The 13,851-nt window shown below is 45.6% G+C and overlaps 1 protein-coding gene across 1 annotated transcript in view; it reads right to left on the minus strand.

Annotated features, from left to right (window-relative positions):
• The window catches only part of HMGCR (3-hydroxy-3-methylglutaryl-CoA reductase), a 98,020-nt gene that overhangs the window by 4,482 nt on the left and 79,687 nt on the right, over positions 1–13,851 (minus strand). The window contains exons 15-18 of the mRNA XM_086960768.1: positions 5,905–6,010; positions 5,526–5,696; positions 3,061–3,201; positions 2,805–2,963 (exon numbers count right to left, since the gene is read on the minus strand). Coding sequence (XP_086816894.1) covers positions 2,805–2,963; positions 3,061–3,201; positions 5,526–5,696; positions 5,905–6,010 — 577 coding nt within the window. The remainder of the gene's footprint in view (positions 1–2,804; positions 2,964–3,060; positions 3,202–5,525; positions 5,697–5,904; positions 6,011–13,851) is intronic.

The following is a 13,851-nucleotide window of genomic DNA, read 5'->3' on the forward strand; positions in this document are numbered from 1 at the left end:
CCCAGGAGATAGGGGGTGTTATATTAAAGGTGTGGACATAAAAGTGCAAGCTTATATGTCCCTATAGCAGCCTCCTTCCATTAGAAGCTACTATAAGGTTTCAGAGGGCCATAGGATAACATTGGCTAGCACCTAGGCACTCCCCAGGTTGACAGCTCCACTATGGTCCCACTTAAAAGTGTCATGTTTTGTATCAAACAACGTGTTTCATGAATCCCGCTATTCCCTAAAGTCGGATTTAAAGTGACATGCCAAGGTAGCTACCTTAGAGATTGCCCACATGGTAGACCAAGCCTTTCCTGTGTACTGGCTGACAGCCTACCGCTGCCAAGAATCTGAGCCACCCCCCACCTGCCAGGAAGTATGAAAACTCTCAGTAGGCAGAAACAAATGTCTACCTGGGTGGGAGGTGTCACCTCCATTCCTGACAGGGTGGCTAGTGAAGTGCCACATCAGGGTGGCGAGCTTTAAAGCACCCACCACCTCTGATACGCAAGTAGGTTTCTCCCAGAGGAGCAAAAGTCAACCCCCTGGTCTAGGAACATTTACAACCCGGGCAGGCGGACAATGTAGGTAGCCAGAAGGCGAACACATCTAGAAGGCTAGCCATACCCCTAAAGTGGGCTACCTGGACTGTACAGCCAAAGAATAAAGAATGGGTCGGCCAATTTTTACAAGCATTTGCAATCCAATAGGTCTCGCATTTATGAGAGTTTGAGCTATTGGCATTGTAAATGACAATGCCTTTTATTTAGGTGTTGTTTTTAAAACAGATAAATAAAAAGGCATTGTCATTTACAATGCTAATAGCTTAAACGCTGGCAAATTCAAGGCCTATTGTATTGCAAATGTGTGCTACAAAAACACAAATAAAGCGTTAGGAGACAAAGCTATTTCAGAAAATAGTGCTTGGAGGCTGTAATTAAAGCCTAAAGAGCAACAACACACGTAACAGGTGTCGCCATGGGAGGTTAAAAAATAAGAGAAGGCGGTACTAATATGCCTTTTGACCAATGAACAGCCACAGTCTACAGTGGACAAGGATACAAGCCAATGAAAAAAATGGGCGGAGCTTCTAGTCCCTACCTCAATACAGCATGCCTCGCAGCATATGCGCTGCCAAGGCTCAACATAAAAAGTGGCAGAACATGGGCTTCTTGGTAGAAAAGGTGCCACCCCCCACAGAAAGTGGTCACTTAAGGGAAGATGAGCCGCTCGAGATAGTTGCCCATTAGCTACTGGCACCCACACCCCCAACGCCATGAAATAGAAGATTTAAAGGGCTACCCTGGCATCAGAACCTCAGATCTGAGCGACTTGTAACAAAAGGACACAGAAGCGACCAAAGTCTTTGACTTCAGCACACATAAAAGGCGCCAACGACTGCACCTGTGGCAACCACCTTGCAATTGCACAACTACGACTTGCCCTGGACCGGAGACTGGTTCCAAAGGAAACAGGAACCCCTCTGAAAGCCAAAGGAAACTCCAGAACTTCCTTGGACTAGAGATACTAGGCCACTGCAGCCAAGAACCGCTCCTGGAACCAAAGAATCACTGGCCATCGGTCCCGCCGAAGGAATCGCCCAAAAGTAAATTATCTATTGTACTGTGGGAAATGCAGTCCTGACCTCCAGTAAGTTTCAGGCGGCTACCCTTTCCTCCCTCGGATGTCGTGGTAACCGAAGGCTGGGCTTGCCGCTGCCAAGGCTTGTTGGAGGCCAGTCCGGCTACCACTACCCTTGTTTGACACTGCCTTGAGGGAACCTCACAGCTTCTTCAACCATACAATACTGTGGCACTATTGTCGAGATTGTGCACCCATTCTCTCACCAGCACTGTATAAGCAGCAAATCCAGCAAACCTGCGGTTTCCGCTTCAGCACCAGGGACAGCCAGGACAACTCTATGAGCCAGGTAAAAATCAACTGACTGAGCCTGGTACTGGGACCTACCTCACTTCTACAGCCAGTGGTTTCCACTGAACTCGACAAGCAAGAGACAGATTGTCACTAGTGTTTTCCTCAATGACCACAACATTAAAGCCTTGCAAGAGTGAAATGTGCAGATTTATCTTTCCTTTAAAAATCCATAACTCGGGTTACACACGTCTGATTGAGTTTGTTTTTGTGTATAGATATAGAAATCTGCTTTATTTTTCTAAATTGGTCATGTCAATTATTTATCGTCTACGTTGGTACTCTGAAATGCTTAACACATTTTTGTTTAGTAAAGCCTGAGACTGCTCTGTACAACACTGCAAGGATTAAGGTAGGGATTTATTGGTGTGAATCCAAAGGATCCATTGGGGTATCGTGAGAGTATTACATAGTGAAGCCTAACCAATTTCACTGCATAATACTCCACTTTCCTTCATTGGAGCTTTAGTAACAATTCAAGAATACAGCTGTAATGCTCTGGTATTGATTTGCGGGGTATCCAGCTGAACCCTGACCAGGATTTCTATATTTAAACATTGCTCTGTTTTCTTCCAATTTAACAAAAAACATTATTGGCATGCCTGACTGAATTCTCCTGGTGTCAGATGAAGACACAAATCTGATCAGTAACTGCGCTGAGAATGTAAAAAACATTCCATCACAGAAACGGAACATCAGTATCCAAAACCTGAAAATATATTTTTTGAATATTCTCCACCCTCTTTTCAACAGTCTAAGCAACAAAACAGTAGTTGCAACACAAATGCAAAGAGGAAGAAAACGAATGGATAAACAGAAGTTAAACAATTTAACTTAGAATGACACTGACATTATTTGTTTTTAAATATGATAAAAGAGCACCGTACCCGCAAACAGGACTGCTGTGGTAGTAAGTTAGTGCCCCCACCAACCGTGCCAATCTCTATAGAGGGCATAGTACAACTGATGTAGAGATCTTCTTGGCTAGGGCCTGCTGACTCCATCAGTGTAATGCAGTTAGAGCTTCCCACGTTCTGAGCAGCATCCTTTAAAATTTTGAAAAAACACAGTAACACATCAGAAATTCACATTGTTGTTGAAAATATGAGCACGTCAGAATAAGTAGAAGGGCATAATACGCACCTGGCCACACGCTATATAAATGGCAGTGACGATATTTGCTGCATGTGCATTGAAGCCACCAATACTACCAGCCATAGCTGAACCCACCAAATTCTTGTTTATGTTCACATCCACCAATTTTGCTGTGGACGTTTTCAAAACCTAGAAAATAGAAAGGAATTAAAGCCCTTATCCTACAAAGTAAATTAAGAATAGTTCATGGTGACTGGTGTTCAGTTTCTCTGCAATGGTCGAAATAGTGTTGCACAAGTGGTCAGTTCTGTTCAGTGGGACATGTAGTAGTCAAAGATTTCATGATCATCTTACTTATCAAACGTGCGGCTATGTAGAGTAAAAACATACAGTCTTGTACAGAGACACAACAATTAAACTAAAAGCACCTCAATAAGCACTGAAAAAGCAAACTGCTACCTTTTGTATAGCAAAACGCTCCTCTTAGTCAAAATGGAAGAGGGGGCATAAAACGAGAGACATAGTAATACTTTAGTACAAGACAGGGCAGACCGTGTACAACGTGGAAGGACAAGATGATGGAGGAGGTCAGTGCAGCCAGTTGGGCTAAGCAGACTGAGGTGAGAACTGACATGGGCATTGACAGGAAGAAGCAGGTGTACAAGCACATGGTCAATGGAGCCCACAAAAATAGATGGGTACCTGGTATGAGAGCAGCACTACAGGCTTGGCAGAAAGGCGTTTGTACCGGTGGACATAGGGAGAGTCGTTTGAAAGGGTTCAGAATGCCTGGTCAGGAATATTGACTGCCTGGTGGAAGGAGCAGGTGGTGAAGTAAGGGGAAGGTGGCCTACAGGATGTGGGAGGACACATTACAACCAGAGATGTAGACTGGCCACAAGATATCAATATTCTGCTTTAAGGAGAGAACATAACTAAACAAGTGGTACATATTGTAGGATATGGGTCAGCTGAGTGGACCTATCCACGCTGCCATTGCTGCCTGGCTGACGAGACGCAACAAAGCACAGCTCACCACTCAAACATAGTAAGCGAACACTTATGTGAATTATTTATCTACAAAGGGATGGCGAAAGGACACTGAAGGATTCAGGACATGTCTTCAGGAGTGTTAACAATGAATACCCAACACAAAAAAATAGTTTGCTCTTTCTGTTGTGCTCAGACAGAGCTAACAAATGTATGTAAAGGAATAATAGGTTAGAAAAGCTACAATCAAATCCTGCATCATGTGTCTAACTTTTAATTAGTTTCATAGAACACAGGGCTCTCGTCCCATAGGTACAACACTCTCACTTGTCTGTGTGTGCATTCGTTTATATGCGAGCTGAACCTAACCCATTAAAACATTTGGGGCTAGATGTAGGTAATAGCAAATTACCGAATGGTAAATACCGAATTTTACAGATTCGATATTTACTAATCGGTAATTGCTATGTAGGAAAATAAAATTGATAAAAATACAGAATCGGTAAGATTCGGTTTTCTTCTAGTCTAGCCCATGGGTATGATATAGCTGCTATACTGGACATTTACAAGTTCTAATCAGCTGGTGTAGATGGCCTTGGCCCATCAACAAGGCTGTGTAACTTTGAACCCTGTACCCTTATTTTCCCATCAATTCGACAAAATGCTTCCAGGTTTTTTTGTGTTGTCTGTGGAAAATGTGTTATCCAAGGTTTGACTTTAGCAAGTGAAGTTGCAGTTTAAGGGGATGCGCTCTCCCTTTTTTTTTTAGCAGGATTTTAACCTAAAAACTGGTTGAAATCCTCTACATCGGTGTCATTTTGGATGATTCAGATATCTGATCTCTCCTGAAGGGCAAGTCAAAATGGATCCAGGGTGGGATTTTAACTTAGTAGCTAGTGAGCAGAAGTCACAGGTGGACAAACATGCTGGAATGAGAGGCAGCTATTAATTCTCAACTAGTTTAGCTCACCAGCGATCTACATAAGCTTCTAAAATATTCCTATTTAAGTATTTATTGAATGTCGGCAGAGCTATTCATCAACCTATGTAAATTTATTGAAAATAGATTGCTAAGCTTTTGGACTCCAGTTATCCTTAGGCCAAATGTGAGCAGCCTTTGAACACGTTTGCACTTCATCTAAATATCTAGCGTATAACCGAAATGTAGTCAAAACGGAATATGACCATTTATGGATAGTTGACAGTGTATGGCCAATTTTGTTGGATAGTGACAACAGTGGCCTGTATTGAGAGCTTTCAATTGAGCCTAGACAGAAGCTGTAGCGTGTGTAAATTAGTTTAGATTGAGAGGTTTTCTTGTGGCATGTACCTCATGCTTTACAATAAACCCTAGCTTTTTTAATCCAGTTCTTACAGCGCAGTACTATCAAGTTTCAAACACTGTGAATTCGGTTTAATTTGTTAAATATGAAGTATGCTTGTACTAAGACTTAAATGCTACCCAGATTAAAAGCAACGCAAATTAACTGTAAGCAGACTCTTACAGTGGAAAACCTACTTACTTCTTTCACCACCTTTGCTGGAATGACTGCTTCTGCCACTACAGATTTGCCTCTTCCCTCAATCCAGTTGATTGCAGCAGGCTTTTTATCCGTACAGTAGTTACCACTAACAGCCAGTAGCTGCATATTGGGGAACTCTTCGTGTAACCTGGAAAGTGCTTGCTCTGTGCCCTGCGACAAAGAGGAGGGACAGATACAAATAAGGGGGAGATGTTAGTAACACAGTCCTGGGGCTGCAGCGCCACTAATCCCAAGGTTCTACAGGCGAATAGTTGACGTATAGTAGGCAAGCATGTTAAGGGAGCTAAAGACTGGACTTGCAATGCTGAAATACCCATGGAGGCCCATTGCAGCAAATGCGGAAGGAGCGCAGCTTTACCTTTGAGATCATGTTCATGCCCATCGCATCTCCGGTTTTAGACTGGAAACGGATATAAAGGTTATGACCTGCCAGAGCAATCTGTAGCTTTTGGAGACGAGCAAATCTGCAAGATTGAATAATACAACTGCTTACTGCACATTAGTGATAAAACGATTTTTTTGTTCAAACCAGTAATTAAAAATAAATTATGCAGGGTTTTCTACTAATCAGCCATTTCACAGGGAATCTCGCTGCAGAATTAAGAATGCACAACACAAGAAAGCGACAAGCGTACATCACACAAAACCTCTACCAATGAGTTTTGTTAAGGATAAAAAAGCGTACTTCTAACAAAATGATATCTGCTTGTTAGCCTTAATTTACTATTACAAAACGTGGATTTGCCCCCCAGCAATGTCTCACTGTACAGTGTGTATTACTGACCTCGGACATCAATGGGCGATCCTTCCAAAAGGAAGGAATTGTGGTAGTCCGTTTTCAATCCTGTCGTCAACAAATAGTTCCTTCACATTATATGTGAGGCTCCTATGCCTCTAACCTGCTCTGACTTTTTTTTTTAATTCCCTTCTATGCTCAGACATCTCAATTATTCATTACGGAAGGAAACCGCAATAAGGCTAAAAATCTGAGTAGGCCTTAGCACCTGTTCTCTCCTGGAGTTTTCAAGTCCAACTTTCACTTCAGCTTGCCAGACAAATTTTCGGAGGTCAATAACACTCTGCACATGTTTAACTCTGCTTTAACGGAAGCTCTGGACTCTACAGTACCCTACAAAAAATGTTGCTCCACCAAGCGTTGTCCGTCAGCACCTTGGTTTACCCCGAGCTAAAACTAGGGGGGAAATAAATAAATAATAAATAAAAAAAAAAAAAATTGGTGTGCAAGAATTTAGAGAGACGGTGGTGCAGAATCAAAAAGCCCTATGATAGGGATCTCTACAAACTAGGATTATCTCAATATCATCTAAATATTAAAATTTCGAGACAACTTTTATCACTAAGCAAATTGAACATGCAGATAATTCTCCGCAAATGCTTTTTAAAACTGTGCAACAATTAATTTCTCCTCGGGCATGTGTACAGCTCTCGATAGAGTCCCAGGAACTCTGTGACTCACTGGCTAATTTCTTTCGGGAGAAAATCTCCAATATCCATCTAAAACGGAATAATTCACTTCCCACAATAGCTAGCAGCGAAGCTGATCCGATAACAGATAGGACTAATTACTTAGTTAGATTCAAAGCCTTTACACCTTAGAGCAGAGGTCTTCAAACTTTTGGATGCCGAGACCCCCCTGTCAACATTTTGAGGCGTAAGGACACCCTCCTGACAAAAATTCCTAAACCTGTAGGCAGTGCTACTAGAACTATGAGGCAGGTGAGGACCAAATTACACGACAGGCTTCACTAAAATGTGTGGGAAGAAAATGAAGGTGATGTTATGTGATGCCACGCATTTTGCTTCATTATTTTGACATTTTTTACACACGATAACACCGAGGAAAGATTTCACACCATCAGTACCCGTTTATAACCAAAATGCAGCAATTAACATCAGAAAGATTTCAAGTCAACTTTGAGAAGGGCCTTCCACTCCGCAGGAATACGTGCTGCCACATTAGAAGCTCACCTGGCCCTGGCCAGGAGAAGCAGGGGTACCTTAAAAACCTGGCGGTTTTGTGCAGAGTTAAGCAGTTTACCCATGCAGCTTTCCTCTCACCCTTCCCTTCCATCCCCCTCTCCTCTCCTAACCCCGGATCCCTCTCTCACTTTGCAGGCCATTTTCTTTCACCCCTTTTTACAACTTCTGAACTCTCCCCATTCAACCTCTCACTTCACCTTTATTCATCTCTTGCCATTCTCTCTTTTCACTGCCCTCATCTCTTACAGTCTCTCGCTTTTATCTCATGGCCTCTCTGGTCCCGTCACCTACCATGCCCCTCAGCACTTCTCATTCACTTTGTCTCTCCATTCAATTTTTGTCTATTTGTACCTTACACCTCTACCATCCCCCATTCAACGTTCACATCTCCCCTTTGTTAGAACATAAGCCCTCACCTTTGGCTCACACTCACTTCTTATGTGTCCACACTTCTCTTCAGCAATTCACATTTCTCTCATCCCGGACCTCTTCAATCTAATTCTTTCACTCCCTTGCTGTACTCTCTCATCCTTTAATCTCTCCTCACAAAGCATATGGGTCGGACCCATATGTTCCTCTCGGCCTGTGCCACTCTGCTTATTGCTCCCTACTTCAAGAAGACATGAGTTGTCTGTCTCGCTGTTTTGGTGCAGGCCACGCAGTTATGGAACTTTCACCCTCCTTTGCTTTGCTCCACTAAGAATCTATTATCCTTTAGGAAGATCTAAAACCTTTCTCTCCGCTCTGTAGGTTACCCCATTTGGCTGGTTCTCCTTCTCCTTCTGTGAGTTTCTCTTTTGCCTACAGGCAGCAGATGGTTATTAGCCACAGGACATCTTTTGATAACAGTAGTGCTCTACAAATGTAAATAATAATCAAAGCCAGAAGCAGGGGAGTCACTAGGCCAGAAATTCGGAGAGGACTAACACTCCCAGCCAGGGTTGGTCCTAACACTGGTCGCACATGGTGCAACAGTCTTTTTTGGTGCCCCACCCCCGTTTCCTCCTCCTTCATGAATTCCTTCACTGTCACTCACCAACAATGCACCTCATCTCTCTATAGCACCTTTCTGACAAACATTTCATTTTTTTATAGCGCTACTCATAGTTTACTCACACTCAGTTCTGTTATCTGCATGGTACACGTTCTTTGTAGCAGGCACATTAACCCTCTGCACACTGTGTGGGTGACAAGAGTGCCCATGTGAGTGCACGGTGAGCGATGCAACAGTGCAAGAGTAGGGTAAGAGGAGTGACTGCAGGGTGAGTGAGGTGGCTTATGAATTTATGAATTTGGGTGCGAATGCAAGTTCAGAATGGGGCGAATGAATGTATGATTACTGATGGGCTTGTTTGAGTGAGTTGCATATTGAGCAGTGAGGGGGACAGGTGAGTGAGTACTCGTGTGCCTGCAGGGTGAGGTATAGGGTGAACAGCGCAAGTGCATTGTGAGTGCAGAGTGATCACTGTGAGTGCAGGGTGAGTGGGTGAATGGTGTGAGTGCATGGTGATCAGGGAGAGTGCAGGGTGAACGTAAAAGTGAAGGGCGAGAATGAGGAGCGAGTTGTCTGAATGCAGGGTGCATTCCCAGACACTTGAAGTAACTCAGCATGTTATTGATGGAGGCGCAGGGTTTAAGATCTAAGTTAAACTATTGCGGCAATAATCGGGGATTTAGGGTGGAGGAAATAAATAAAGTGCTGATCCTGCAACAAACTTACAGTCCTATTGTTAGCATTGCCAGCAGATTATTTTGATTGCCCAGTCTGTACAAAAATAAGCAACCACCTAAAGCTGCATACTTCAAACAGCAAATATAAATAGAAAACACTTTTAATTGTGTTCTAGGGCTGCCTAAATGATCCATGACTGATAAAGAGAAAAAAGACAGAAAAGTCACATAAAGAATGCATACATACTTTTGTAATTATAAGTCTATTTAGTGTCAAGAGGAGGTCTTTCCAGACTCTTTAAATAAAACGGGCAGGCATTTTTCTTTTTGCAACCCTACTTTATATTCCTTTTCATTAAATACATTCTCACAGTACAACAGTAATTGTGAAATACAAATGTAAGGATCAGGCAGAGTGGGGACCCAGGGGGTACTGGAACCAGGAAAAAAACTAAGCCTCTTTAACCAGTTTACAAAGCCATGTAAATATGCAAATGGTCTTTAAAGACCTGTGAAAAACTCGGGCTGCTGGAGATGACTCCAGACACTGCCCAGCCGAGCCCCCAGCAGCTCGAGTTTCACTGCAGCAGCAGCCGGGCTGAGACACACCATGAGGGAGGAGGGGGGCTGAAGCCCTTGGGCCTGGGCAGAAGTGTGAAAGTGAAGGCGCGACCCCCCTTTGCATCGCTTCACGGCCCCCCTGGGGGTCGCGCCCCACAGTTTGAAGACCCTTGACTTAGAGGAAGTTAGTAGGCACCGACTACTGCCAAATAAGGCTCTCCCTTGGACATCTGCCCCCTTAACCCCTTCCATGCTCATGACGAACCCCAGCCGTCATGCACTACGATGCTAGTGTGCTGATGGCGGCTGGGGTTCGTCACGGCCCGCCCCTGTTCGTGCTGTTTACAGCACACCAGGGGAATCGCGGCCGCATCGAAGGGGTTAAAGTAGTGGCATCATTATCCAACTGTCTTGCCCCGGCTATCTTAGGAGATATTTAATTCCTCGGTGGAAACAGGCACCATCCCTTCTGAATGTATGCTGCCTGTGTACTACCTATTCTAAACAAGCATTTGCAATGCAATAGGTCTCGGGTTAATTAAGTTTGAGCTATTGGCATTACTAAATATTGCAACACCAACTGCAACAAAAGCTATTGGTGTTGCATTATTTAGCAATGCCAATACCTCAAACTTTAATAATGCGACACCTATTGCATTGCAAAGTTTTCCTGGTTGTTGGTACCTGTGGTGGGGCACTACGTGCGTCTATGCGCTGTACAGCAGAACACAGTTCTCAAGAAGTGTATAGTGCCCCACGCTGGTATACCCCAACACACTACGAAGGCCGGTCCGATGCTGGCGTGAGGGGGGGGGAATATTGGCAGGAGAAGAGGTGCGGCGTCGACAGAGTGTGAGGTGAGGTGGGGGGGTAGGGGTGGACTGAGGGAGCTACATGGTAGTGGTTATAGGTGAGAACGGCGGGGGAAGGGCACGGGACAGCAGGGGGGGGAGGGTGCAGGGGCTGGGAGAGCGGAGAAGGGTGGTGGGGGTCGCCCGCTAGGGATGAGCATGGGTCCAGCTCCGCAACGGTCTGAGGAACGAGGAGGGGGGGGGTGGGAGGGAGAAAGGCCGCGCAATGAGGGTGCGTGGCAAGTAAGGTAGTGAGTGGAGCAAATATTGATGGCGGAAGACAAAGGCAAGTGGTGTCAAGGGGCATTGCGCGTCTTATATGGACCTCCTTATATACGTCTAGACCTTGTTAGTCAACAAGGGAGCAGAGATCGAGCAGTTGTGGAAGTTGATGCCCTAGAAATAAACAAAGGCGAAAGATAATAGGGAGGGTGAGATCATAGTATTCCGTGGGAGAAAGGTTTGAGGGTGAAGGAGTACAAGATCAGGCACTATCTCCTAATAAGGGCGGGTTAGAAGGAATGGTTTATGCCTCCAAACCACATCGCCCCAACCGCTCAAGTGTTATGCTGTCACTGCACGCCATCACCGTCACATTGTTTATAATAAAGGTGGCACGGACGAAGGATGCGATGAAAACACGATTCCTTCGTGCAGATTTTGCCCCCTGGGATTCAGTAGACACAGGCGCATTCCAAGTGTAATTGTCGTAATGAACGTTTGCTGGCTAGCAACATCCCCCAGGGTCGATGCAGTGCACTTTGGGGGTGTGAAGATGTTGCTTTTGAATACGGCCTCGGTTGTGCTGCTGGGTGGTGACTCGCATATACTCTGGTTGTAGTTTTCGCAACTGGTACCACCCTCCCCCCCAACACCCCCCTCCTACACACTCGCGAGTGGAGCTGGAGTATGGCACATCGTCCATGGTGTCGGGGATGTGGGTCGCGGGTGGCGGAAGGTCTGGAGTAGTGCTATTGGCTCTGCCTTATTCTCGGGTGCGCTTTACGGCGGGGAGGTTGATGGCTGGATGCATGCCTCCTCTGATGTGTGCGGTCTTTACTCGGGACAGGAGATGATCGGGCAAGGACTGATCCCGGTGTTCCGTTTGGGGAAGGGTTTTGATTGGTGGCCCATATCTCTGTTTTCGTTGCGAAAATACATTGAAATGCTGGATCATGGTTGCGGCGCTCAGCCTGCAAAGCCCGTTTGACTGGGCCGCCTCGGTGTTTGCCAGTGGAGGGGATTGTGCGCCGTTTGTCGGGGACAAGAGGCGGGGTCGATGTCTGGCGTTTTTTTGGTGGGTGAGGCGGGCCAGGTGGTTCAGTGGGCATTCGGGTGGCCGTGCGGGACGCGGAGGGGGTCCGGTATCCTGGAGGGGCGTTTCGAGGTGCGCATCGGTCTGCGGGTGTTGGGGCGCTGTTTGGAGGGAGGTGGGTGCTCGGGAGGGAATGGGGGGGGTGATAGGGTGCAGGACGGGCGTCTATGCAAAGTGAACAGTTGGAGAGGGCTGACTGCTTACACAGCACGGCATGTTGTGTGGATTAAATTGCACTGCGGACAGCTAGTCCAGACAGACGCTATTGTAAAGACGTGGTGCACGCGCACATATGCTTTCAGTTATCGCGGCCCGTGTCTGGCCACAATAATTGAAAAAAATAACACAGTGCTGTTATCAGCGCCGCGCGCCCCTCTGCAGACTCCCGCTGCATTCCAGAGAGGCGCGCGACGCGATCCGGTGTGCCATGCAATGCTGTGGAGACAAGACCTGGCCACGTTATCCTATGGGGAAATGCTGCGAGCGGCCAGGTCTTGTCTCACTTCGGCGTTCTCAGACTGCTGAGACGCAGACTATAGTTCTCTGGCGAGAACGCGCTTTCAGCGCGCCACTAGCCGAGACCTAAAAACCTACCCTGGACCAAAAGGCGCTGGCAAACTTCCACCGCATATTGCTACTGCCTCTTTTGGGCAAAATGCCAAAATGCTTGGAGGTTTAATTAATAAACAAATACCGCTAGCTGGAATCAAATCAAATCCTGGATTCTTCGCAATCCAGCTTTCAATCAGGCCACAGCACGGAAACAGCGCTTTTGCCAGTGGCTGACTCCCTGCGACTTTCACTTGACGCATGTAAGCCGGCCATGCTTGTGATATTAGATCTCTCGGCGGCATTTAACACGATCTCTCATGTCAGGATGTGAGAGATCGGGATAAAAGGCTTTGCGCTTAAGTGGCTCCACCAATTTCCACAAGACATATATTAAACGGTCATCCTTGGGCCATATACCTCTCACAAAATGCGACTAATCAGGGGTGTCCCACAGGGATCTTGTTTGAGCTCCTCTGTTTAATATCTATGTATCCCTCCTTGCTAAGATTGTAGAGCCTTTTGGCTTTGGGATAGTCTACTATTCGGATGATACTCAGCTGTTTACATTCGAGTCAGATCTAACTGCTACCAAAAGGCATTTTGCCTTGGGTATGCTAGCCAGCTCCAACTGGATGACACAATGATCTCCAACTAAATGCAGATAATACGGAGATCATGCTATTTGGCAAGGCCTCCCCTGTCTGGACAGATGACTGGTGACCTTCTAAATTGGGTCCTATTCCTAGCTCTAAACAATCTATTAAGAATCTTGAGAAGAAATTTTATCAGGGTCGTACAATGAAAGATCACATTCTGACCATTTCCAGATTATGTTATCAGCACACGCATCTTCTGCGCAGAATATTTCCATATCTCCCTACATCCGCCAGAAGAACGTTGGTCCAAGCATATTAGACTATGACAATGCTCCCTTGGCGGTCGCTAATAAAACACTGGTAGCCAAATTACATGTAGTCCAAAACACGGTAGCCAGTCTAATTTTCAACCTCCCTCCCGGCACCTCCTTTGCCCCGATGTTAAAGGAGCTGCACTGGCTGACAGTGAAAAAAAGGTGAATTTTTAAGCTCTGCTCTCTTACTTATAACGCGTTACGAGGCAAAGGACCCAGATGTCTTCAATCAAAAATCAAACCGTACACACCTGACAGAAGCTTACGATCATGTGATAAGACCCTGTCGTGTGTACCCCGCACTCACCTAATGAGATGTGGGGGTAGAGCCTTCTCTTACCATGCCCCCTTCTACTGGAACAAGCTTCCGCTACACGTTCCCACTTGTACTAAACTACTGCAAATTTAGGAAATTGCAGAAAGCCTAACTATTCTAATTCCTAA

The sequence above is a fragment of the Lissotriton vulgaris genome, chromosome 3_1 (genome assembly GCF_964263255.1).
Source record: "Lissotriton vulgaris chromosome 3_1, aLisVul1.2, whole genome shotgun sequence".
Lineage (NCBI taxonomy): Eukaryota > Metazoa > Chordata > Amphibia > Caudata > Salamandridae > Lissotriton > Lissotriton vulgaris.